Source organism: Aulonocara stuartgranti (assembly GCF_965226115.1).
Source record: "Aulonocara stuartgranti genome assembly, chromosome: 2".
Taxonomy (NCBI): domain Eukaryota; kingdom Metazoa; phylum Chordata; class Actinopteri; order Cichliformes; family Cichlidae; genus Aulonocara; species Aulonocara stuartgranti.
In genome coordinates, this window is record NC_138940.1 from 9,605,308 (window position 1) to 9,616,000 (window position 10,693).

Here is a 10,693-nt window from a genome sequence, read left to right on the forward strand (position 1 = left end):
TGGACATTTAATTACTTTATCACCAGCTGTGACTACAGCTGATAATCAACCATGTTTCATAGGGATGTGACTACATTTAGAAATGTCACGCATTTTTAGGTATAAAGCAAAAGATGCAATGAAATAAATAAGCTATCACATATTAATCCAAATGAATTCACTGAAATACATCTGCACATTTCTGCAGCCTGACTTATTACACACGTGAACACAGTACACATTTGTTTACTGCAAGCTTGTTTCAGAGATGTGATGCAGTTAAATCTGTATGCGTCTGTTTCCTTGTAGTGTTAGTAGAGATGGTGAACCTGATACAATCCTGTGTTTAGTGTGAAGGAAACCAGTTAACAGCCGGTTTAGTAAAATTCTCTTGAACTCATGGAAAACTCATCGTCGTCTCGAAGTGAGCAGCTGAAGCGTCCCGTGTGATCAGAGGTCCTCGTCGTCCTCGCTCACCATGACGTCGAGCTCTTTGTCTTTCCGTACGACGCTCTCGGTGATGACCTCCTTGTGCTGCTCCTCCAGCTCACGCAGCTCCGCCTGCAGGCGCTCCAGGTGGAGCACTCGCCGGTTCCTCAGCAGCCAGCTGGGGAATGGGTTCATGTCGTTGAAGGCGATGCTGGTCAGCTTCCTGCATGGACACACGCAGGTGGAAAGGACTCGATCACCAACACAGAGGAACTGGAAACTGATCAGCTTGAGTGTTTCTGTTTTATGCTGCTTGATACTTCAGGTACTGCAGTTTGAGCAGGAAATACTGGACTAACTGGACCACATGTATCCGAGAGCTGCAGATACTTAAAAATCTTTAAATCGTTGTTACTGTGATCAGGGAAATTTAAACTTCTCACAAAATTTCAGTAAAAAGGGTTTGAAGCTCAAAGATTCAACAGCTACATCCGCTACACTTCTGAGAGTGTAACAGCTCGTAGATTAAGGCGGGTGGAGGCGAGTGCGTACCTGGCATTGGAGACGGTCTTTGTGAAGAAGCGTAGGTACTGGTAGATCTCCACGCTGTCGTGAATCTTCAGGATGTCGTCCTCTTTGTATTTGAACAGAGCCAGAGTGTATCTGAAGATCACCTGCAGCACAGACACGCATTTCATAACAGGACACTCACGCCACACAATTAATTGGAAACTTTGAGGAGGTGAGTCATAAAATTACTCTTTCAGTTGTGGTGCAGTTGGGCCCTTTACTCATTACAGCTCTGATCGATTTCCAATAAGCCACTTGGTTCCTCAGTTGCCAGATAATATTAACTTACTTGGTAGTTGAGCTTTAAGTTTAAATTAAACTTTTGGGTTGGATCTATGTGGCTGAAGCTGTTGTCAGCATTTATCCCTGTGTGGTATATATTTCTGTGTCTGAACTGTGATTTTATTTCCTGAGACAAACGATGTAAAAGCTGTGCTGCATTTGTCACATTGCAGAAACAAGCCCAAAGCCATTGTCCCGCTCATCGTCTGGATTTACGCTGCTTGTGGTAGACTGTGAGGTCGTTACTAGAATGATCTGCTTTCCCACTCCTATTTCATGTCACATGACAGTTCCCCATGCTTAGTAAACAATGTCTTATTACTCCTAAAATGTAAATAAAGACATCTAAAGGTGAAAACAAAATCATTTTTGTTTCCATGGACACTACTGTGGTGCATTCAAGTGTTGTCTGCATTTCTGTCATGGTGTGTTCGGGTGTATGGTACCTTGGTACCCTCATACAGGAAGGCGTCCCACAGAGGCATCAGGATGTCGCTGGGCAGACTCTCCACAAAAACCACCAGGAACCAGTTGAAGGTGACCAGAGAGACGTCAATGTTGTGATCCTCAAAGTGAGATGCCAGGCGAGGAAGCTTCTCCGCCATGAAGTCCTTCAGCACGCGCTGGTCCGCCTGAGCACAAAGACTCACAGAGATCAGCCTCACTGATCACTAAAACAGATCACAGCAGGCAAGCAGGTGAGTGTGTCTGCTGACCTGAGAGGCCACCAGATTCTTGGTGTAGTAGTCCTGAGGCATGATGGCTTCCACCACTGCCACCAGACACCAGAAGGCGTCTTCGTCACTTTGGAGGACCAGCAGAGCGAGGGCCGCTAACCTGTGGACATTGATGGAAGGTGAGGTTCTGCCTGGAAGGCGGGTCCACATAAGAACTCAGATATAAAATTTATACTTTTGTTCTGACCTGTTGAGTACCTGGCAGTAGCCAATGGCAGGGTTATGCCCGGAGAAGGCCAGAAGGATGCGGCGGAGCTGCTGGAGGGCGGGGCTGGACGGCGAGGAGAAGTGCTGATTGGTCGTCAGGGTTCGGTGAAGGTCCAGCTGGACCTGCCTGGAGGCAGGATTAGGAGCTGTCCGACTCTTCTCACACAGCTGGAAACAGAACAGGATTACTGAGTGCTCGCCAGCATTCCCAACAGGAAGAAGGAGGAGCCACCTGTGCTCAGGTGCGGATAAAGCACTCTCTCTCTCTACAGCTGTACCTGCTGATAGCGTTGCATGTGGCACTCTTGGCTTGTCAAAGTTCTGGCTCGGACCAAACAGCGCCACACTCTCTGCCGATACTCCCGAGGGACGCCTTCACGCACCAGAATTTTGAGCTCAGGTGAGATGATGAAGTCATCGTCGGACCTGCCTGCAAGGTACTGAGCCCAGCGGCTCAGCAGGGGGTGCTCCAGACCCTCCTACAGAGACAATGATGTATGATATAAAAAGAGGATAACCATTATCTGTTAAGCATTATGTTACAATTTAACATAATGTAAAATTGTAACATTGTAAACATAATGTTACAATTTTACATTATGTTACAGTTTAACATCATATAAAATTGTAACATTATGTTTACAATGTTACAATTTACAAATTGTAACATTGTAAACATGATGTTACAATTTTACATGATGTTAAATTGTAGCTGTTAAGGGTGGTGAGTTAGCGAACCTAGACGCGGACTTCTCGTTTAAGTTGAACAGTGTCTTTATTTACAGTGAAGCCAAAATCAATCCACAGTTATCCACAGTGCAAGTCCCTTCAGTGCTCCTCTCCCCGTCTCCCCTTGTGTGTCCACAAAACTCCCTAGAATCAGTGAAGTGTCCCCTTCCGTCTCTCCGTCTCGATTGCGTCCAGGCTTAGTAGGCAGCTCAGAGCGGCAGCACTTACGGGTCGGAGGTCTCCCGTTGCTACGCGACCGCGTAACAATCGCAGCGGAGAAAAAGCGGAGCGAGAGAGGAGAACAAAAAAACACACACACACAGGTCGACCGGTCGGGGCACCGTCCGACTCTGACAGTAACATAATGTAAAATTGTATTATGTTTACAATGTTACAATCCCTACCCTCACCTATGGCCACGAGCTGTGGGTAGTGACCGAAAGAACGAGATCGCGTATACAAGCGGCAGAAATGAGCTTCCTCCGAAGGGTGGCTGGCCTCTCCCTTAGAGATAGGGTGAGAAGTTCGGCCGTCCGGGAGGGGCTCAGAGTAGAGCAGCTGCTGCTCCACATCGAAAGGAGCCAGCTGAGGTGGTTCGGGCATCTGACAAGGATGCCCCCTGGGCGCCTCCTGGGTGAGGTGTTCCAGGCATGTCCCACCGGGAGCAGGCCCCGGGGCAGACCCAGGACACGCTGGAGAGATTATATCTCTCGGCTGGCCTGGGAACGCCTTGGGACGCTTGAGCGGTCAGCAAAAGTCGACTTCCCCCATCACCCACTCATTCACAAAATTTCCCTCGGGCCGTGAACAGGTGATATAGCAATCACTATTACTGACACCACGTGACCCAAAGCTACGCCTATCCACAACATTCCGGCCCCTAATTATTACATTTTTACAGTAATAATTACACATCCAACACCATAACTCACAACACACACTTCATCATATCACAGACACCCAGTGAGACAACATAACATACTCAAAAGTCCACCAAAGTTATTTTCTCATGTCTTCTCTTCTTTTCTTCTGTCTGCACATGGTCAGTCAGTCATAGGCCAGAGGTTACCAGCACTTAGCCTAAATATAGTCAGTCTGATGTACATCTCATAACATTAAAGTCAATTCAAAGTTAGTTATGTCACACTGTGTCAAAAATGTCATAGTCATGGGTCAGAGGCCTCCTGAAGAAGGCATATCTTTGTGATGGGTCTGCACACATGGCTGGTTGGGGTCTTAATCCAGACCTGACGCACAAGCCCCCTTTCATCTGGTGCAGCTCCGGTGACTCTCCCAATGAGCCAAGAACCACGAGGTGCAGAATCATCCACTATAAGGACCACATCTCCAGGAACAAAGTTACGTTTAATCCTTCCCCATTTCTGGCGCTCTAATTCTGTGACTGGGACTCTCTTTGCATATCCTCTAGATATAAGATCTGTCATGAAGGCAGTGTAGTCTTTATGAAAGTCTTTATCTCTGATGAACCTTTTCTTCAAACCTAAGGCTCGTTGCTCAATTGCACAGTTGTCAGGCATTCTTATGTCTCGGTCTTTTAGTGGCAGGGCAATGCTGTAGTGCCAATCCCCCAAAGTCACCATCTTGCTGGCCAATTCCAGGAACTTCAAGTCTTCCTTTGACAGCCCCATCTGTTCATCATTGCTGCTCTCAGGAAAATCCATCTTGAACTGCTGTTTCCATAGCTTGTCCAGTGTGACAGCAGAAACTCTGTTGGCGGTAACTGTTGCCAAACATCCTGGCCTTCCACAGCATTCTCGATTAAGTGGCCCATTCACAGTCCAGCCGAGCACAGTCCTAATGGCAAAGGGTCCATCACCTACACTCCGGATGACCTCCAAAGGTTCTAGAGCTCTGGGCATATTCATGCCAATCAAAAGCTCAACATTGGCCTTAATTTCTGGCAAATGAACATGCTTCAAATGTGGCCAGTCAACCAGGTCCTGTTGATTTGGGATGTTACCAATATCTACAGGCATTTTATGCTGAGTGAAGAGGTTAGGCATATCACAGTACATGTCACTGTCCAATCCAGCAACTTCAAGTTCAGGTACAATGAAACTGTCCACCACTTTCTCCTGTCCCATGGTGCGCAGGAGAATCTTTGTCCTCCTCCCAGCAATATTCAGCTTGTCCATAAGACCCGCTGTACAAAAGGATGCTGAACTCCCTTGGTCCAGAAAGGCATACGTTTCCACTATTCTTTGACCTCTCTTTGATTTTACTTTAACTGGCACAATGGCAAGCTTACAGTCCTGTTCACCGGCCCCAGTAAGACCACTAGTCTGGATCGTAACAGGAATGTTATCTGCCTCATTATTAGGTTTGATTTCATGTACAGTGTAGTGTAAGCATTAAAAGATCATAAAAGGAAACACTAACATTTATGTGAAACTAATTGTAATAAAAAAAATGAACAGGTGCTTTATAGATTTAAAAGAAAGAATCTGAAAACAACACTTTTTTGGTCTGAGTGATCAAAGTAGAAAACAGAACTGATGTTCAAGAACAAACCATAGCTGCACTAATATTACACATCTCCATTGTTGTGGTGAACAGACATGTTGCTTTTAAAACCACATGCAGTGTGTGACCGTGACTGTTCACTGAGACCATGAACGCCACTTCGCTGAAGCCTTCGCCTTCTTCTTCTTCTTCTAAATTGGAAGCAGAAGGAGCACGAGCTGCTTTGATCTACTGAAAGGAAAAAGCAGAATATCTGAGTTGAAACCAGTCAGCTGAAACCAGTAAGACAGGAACAAATTCAATGCAGTGTCTCAGGTGGCTTAGCCTGTTACAACTGTTGATACAAGCTAAATACAGTTAACACACAGTGTCAGGGAGCTCCAGTGTGGGAACTAGTGGCTTTAGGTTTGTAGTCATTTAACTTTCATCCCTTCATTCATTTAATTCAGGAGGAAGAAATGTCAGGTGGGTGCAGGCTGGTTACATGCATTTGGTCCCATGCTGTCTTTAACTTGGTTCACTTTATGGCTGGGCTGTATGTGGGCTTATATCATGTTACTTGGGCAGGAGTTCCTGTCCCCTGTTAGACTTAGAAAGTTTCTCCATAAGTAGAGCTTCTAACTCTTCTAGCACATCTGTGGCTGACAGTTTTTTGGTGGCTCTTTTTACCCCACACTGGTTGTGAGTGTGTAAATAGCCCCACTAGTTATTTTGGGTTGCAGTTAACTTGGGAGGAAGAGGTAGGTCTGCCATGACTAGATGAATAACAATTATCTGGGATACATAAATTTCATAATGCATGCATGTATCTCTATAAACCTGCCTGAGGGCTGCCATTTTTTACATTCAGTTATTTCTTTGTTGAATCTAAATAATGAATGTGTTACAGTTAAACTGACACTGATCAGTGTAAATGGCTCATTGGGACACAGAAACCTTTAAATTAAACCCTATCACCTGATATCGAGTGTCAAACAATATCAAAGCTGTAAAAGCTGTTTACAGTCAGAATTTATAAAACTATGATTGTAAATAAATTCAAACAAGTGAGCTTTTCTCTTTGTGCTGAATATCAACACTGTGATTTCTTAGACTGTAAGCTTTACTTTAGCACAACCAGTTGTAGAAGCTGCCACTCCAAATGTCTTTTGATAACAAGAAAAAAATACCTTTTCAGTCCACGGCCTGAAGTTCTTCTCCGACATCTTCTGCCATCGGCTTTGTCTGCTGGTTTGAAGACAATAAACCACAAAAAGATGATTTAGTCACTTTGTCTGCGTCATGCAGCTCGAATGTGTCGTGTAACGATGTTGAATAGCTGTCGTTATCCCTCTGCTGTGTCAGTAGGATTGTACTGTACAGCATCTCATTGATATGTGAGGAATGCTAATGTAACACGATAACAGACTTACATCATTAAAACATAAAGGGCAGGAGATATTTAGATATTTTTATATTTATATTACATTTTATAGCTGACGGATATTACTAAATAGATAGAATTTACTAAATAGCTGGATGAACATGAAAAATATGACTATAATAACAAATGACCATGAGAGCCAGTAGAATTAATTCAACTGGACACTCAAAAGACGTCCTTAAATGCTCTTTAAGTGGCGGAACAGATGAACAAACAGTTAATCGCTTACTTGAGATGAAATCTGCTCAGCTACTTTGAAAACAGCTTCTAACTGGTTCATCCTTTAACAGGATGACTGCTCAGGGGTAAGGCCATCATGCAGTCCAGCAACCTTTATGGTTCTGCTTTGATTCACCAGGAACTATTAGGGAAACCTTCCAGCGCCTCCTGTGAAAGACACAGGCATAAACACACAAACATTTATTAACATGTTCCACAGTGTTCCAGTTTGATTTTCTCATCCTGTGGACAACAACGTACATGGATGCAGGTTTATTGTTAACTTTTGTAAGGTTTATTTAGTGAACATATCCAGCTGCAGCTCCACTGTGATCCTGAACTGGATAAGCACTTAAGAAAATGTGTCAATAAATGGACATACATCAACTTACTATATTTATCCAAACAGACGGGACCAATAATGCTTCACTGAGTTAGAGACTTTAATGTCTCTTCTATGTAAGAATGTCTCGTGCTGATATACCTGCAAACTTGACAACAAAGGTTTTTCAGACTGCATGTAGCTCTATGTCAGCTCACACATTTACATTTATGTCACACTTATTTCTGCTTTCCCATTTTATAATTATTACTTACATTTTGATTAGATACCTTGAGTTTGTAAATGATCAGATTACATAATTGGAATAAAATGTATCCAATTCAAGGTTGCGGGAGGATGAAGCCTATCCCAGCTGATACAGGACAAAGACAGGCTGCCAGTTTATCGCAGGGCTAACACAATATGTGTAACAGAAAATCCACTTAAATGTTTGATATTTCTTATAATAATCATAATTATGACTATTATTTAAAGGTTTCTTTATAAATACATTTTGATTTTTTATAACCTCTAAAATATAAACCTGAGCTGTTTCAGATTCTGACCTCTGACCTCACTGCAGCTCCCTCTTGGAAGTATGTCTGCTTCTTGTCCCCAGTGTTGACCACCTGCCCTTGATATCACGTACTGTACCTGAGGAACAAAAAAGGACAAACACTTGCCTTCATTTAAGAAGTACATTCATACAGAGGTAATCTATGGAAACACACTAGTTCAACCTTTGGGAGAAATCAGTTCCTGTGAAACATTTCTGTAAATTAACATCATATGGAGAATGAATGAAATGAGTTCTTCCGGTGACTCAGCAGTCAAACACTGACAAATGAAATCTAGTTAAACTATTAAGCATATTTGCTCTTCTGAAATCTGTGTTAAACAACAACAAACATAAATTAGTAACAAAAATACAGCTGAGTAGATATTACAAACCACCAGCAGCCATAATGCTAAATTTTAATCTTCAAATGTTTCTGAGCCGTCTTCAACCTGCTTTTAACACATTAAAGTCCCACAGTCAATGCAGCCTGACTCAATCCTAGATGTTCAGCACACAGAGGTACCGTTTGAAGTTTAGTGTTAACCTGAGTCACTGATCATTTGCAGTATTACAGAGTCTGGCAGTCTTTGCATGATGTCCACGTCACTATAAGTTTCTAGCTGACTCTCAGGTGTGCCAGCAGGAAAGAGTAATAATAACCTCACTGTATATGCTTCCTTTAAGCGCTATCTTTGAGAAATACCACATTGCTTTTCACTATTATGCGGATGACATCCAGATTTATTTTGAGTTACATGATGATCTCGCTTTATCTTTAAATAACTTTCGTGAGTGCATGAGTGAGGTCAAGAAATGGCTGTTGGCAAATACTCTTATTCTCAATGAAAAAAAGACTGAAATCATGATTTTTGGTAGTAATGCCCTTCGCGCCAAACTTCAAGATGCCTTTGGCTTTCTTACTAGTTCTTTCTCTGATACTGTCAGGAATCTGGGTGTCTTGTTTGACAGCTCCTTTAAACTTGATAAACAGGTGTCTGCTGTTGTCAGATCTAGTTTTTATCAGCTTTGTCTCATCTCCAGGGCCAGACACTATATCCCGTATAATGACTTAGAAAAGCTCATTCATGCTTTTGTAACATCAAGACTAGATTACTGTAACTCACTCTATTCTGGTCTCCATGCTACCCTTCTACATAGATTACAGACAGTTCAGAATGCTGCGGCACGTATTCTAACTAAAACCAAGAAGTTTGACCATATTACTCCGGTTCTTGCTGAGCTGCATTGGCTGCCTATCAAATACCGTATTCAATTTAAAATTTTGCTGCTTACTTTTAAAATTATCAATAATACTGCACCAACCTATCTTAAGGAACTTTTAAACCCTTATGTCCCTGCCAGGGCTTTAAGGTCATCCTCGCAGTTATTGTTAGTTCAGCCCAGATCTCGGTTGAAATCTAGAGGCGATCGATCGTTTGCCTTTGCTGCACCTGAGTTATGGAACAGCCTCCCGATTGGCATTCGGGAGTCTGATTCTATTTTTTCTTTTAAAGCACGCCTTAAAACTTATCTTTTTGAACTTGCCTTTTCTACCCGTTAAATGCTGACTGTTAACTGCGACCTATTGCATTAACTTTTTACTATTCCTTCATTCTTGGTGTTCTCTATCATGCGGCACTGGGTCTGCTATAATCTATGTGCTGCAGTCCATTTTATTAGTGGCTTTCTACTGTGAACTTTGTCTGCTGTTCTTATTATATTTGATATTAATGCTCTTAACTGTATTATTTTATTGTTTTTCTGTAAAGCACTTTGGTATGCCTAGGCTTTTAATGTGCTCTATAAATAAAGGTTGTTGTTGTTGTTGTTGTTAACCTGCATCCTGAGGTTTGTCATGCAGGATTAAATTTACAGTGGCTTTGTTCACACAGCTAGGATTGTATTTTACACTGACCCTGGGTCAGTATAAGTATCATACAGTTTAAACAAAGCACTGAAACTTGCACATATTTATTACAGATGCACTGAAGCTAATCGAGATATTTGCTGTCAACCTGTGGCTGCGATTAATCACTTTACTGAAAACTTTATTAACTAGTAACTTCATCAGTCATGACAGAAGCTAATATTTCTGTGCTAACATCGTTTAACCAGTAACAGCTTTCCTCCAATATAAGCTAACGTTTACACCGTAACTTTAAGCTAGCACCATAAAGACGGTAAAACACGTAATAATATCTACAAATGCATCTTAAAGCTCTTATATTAGCACTCGGTGTATTACTAACATAACCACATTAACATTACTGACACTCGCTGACTTTTAATAGTCATTCTATAAATGCTGTCCGTTTAAATGGTCCTGTACCTGTACACACTGCATATCCACCGGATTCCAGCCAGAGTGGATTCTGGAGTCTTCCACGCTCCTGTTAGTGATCCTCCATCTGGATGGATGAGAACAACCTTCTGAACAATCTAGCAGGTCTCCTTGGGGGGCACGTCTCCCCACCCCCCAAGCGAGGGCCGTGGCACTGAAACGGCTGGCCAGAGAAGGCTTGAAAAAAAAGGACATTTATCTTTTCTTCTTCAGCCAGCTTTTTCCCCCATTGTTTTTCCAAAGTACACATTAAGCTTCTTCTGCAGCATTATCACACACTAATTACACATGGAAACCTACCTACTTCTTTCTTCATTACAAACAATTACACTTTCTGTAAAGTGCTTTCAATAAAACAGAAAAGAAAAGTGTGTTTTGTTTTGTTTTTTTTATTCAAGATCTGTTCACATGT

General features: G+C 42.4%; 2 protein-coding genes across 5 annotated transcripts; both read right to left on the reverse strand.

Moving 5' to 3' along the window:
- Nucleotides 1–338: 338 nt before the first annotated feature.
- LOC309716788 (TBC1 domain family member 2A-like) lies at nt 339–3,805 on the reverse strand (the record flags this gene model as incomplete). Its single annotated transcript, XM_082550827.1, has 7 exons — nt 339–631; nt 961–1,082; nt 1,707–1,892; nt 1,977–2,097; nt 2,185–2,372; nt 2,483–2,683; nt 3,767–3,805. The coding sequence occupies 7 exons, from the start codon at nt 3,803–3,805 to the stop codon at nt 430–432; spliced, it is 1,059 nt and encodes a 352-aa protein (XP_082406953.1). The 3' UTR covers nt 339–429.
- On the reverse strand, nt 3,162–10,436 carry LOC309718543 (uncharacterized protein). Of its 4 annotated transcripts, XM_082553904.1 has the most exons (4): nt 10,270–10,436; nt 7,948–8,035; nt 7,070–7,227; nt 3,162–6,644 (listed from the first exon to the last, which is right to left on the reverse strand). In XM_082553904.1, exon 4 carries the CDS (start codon nt 5,087–5,089, stop codon nt 4,100–4,102), a length of 990 nt encoding a protein of 329 aa, XP_082410030.1. In that variant the 5' UTR covers nt 5,090–6,644; nt 7,070–7,227; nt 7,948–8,035; nt 10,270–10,436; the 3' UTR covers nt 3,162–4,099. The 4 variants fall into 4 exon arrangements, with proteins under 4 accessions (XP_082410030.1, XP_082410029.1, XP_082410031.1 ...); XM_082553903.1 differs by lacking the exons at nt 7,948–8,035; nt 10,270–10,436 and having other exon boundaries at nt 3,162–5,648; nt 6,587–6,644; nt 7,070–7,575; XM_082553905.1 differs by lacking the exons at nt 7,948–8,035; nt 10,270–10,436 and having other exon boundaries at nt 3,162–6,641; nt 7,070–7,575.
- Nucleotides 10,437–10,693: the final 257 nt, after the last annotated feature.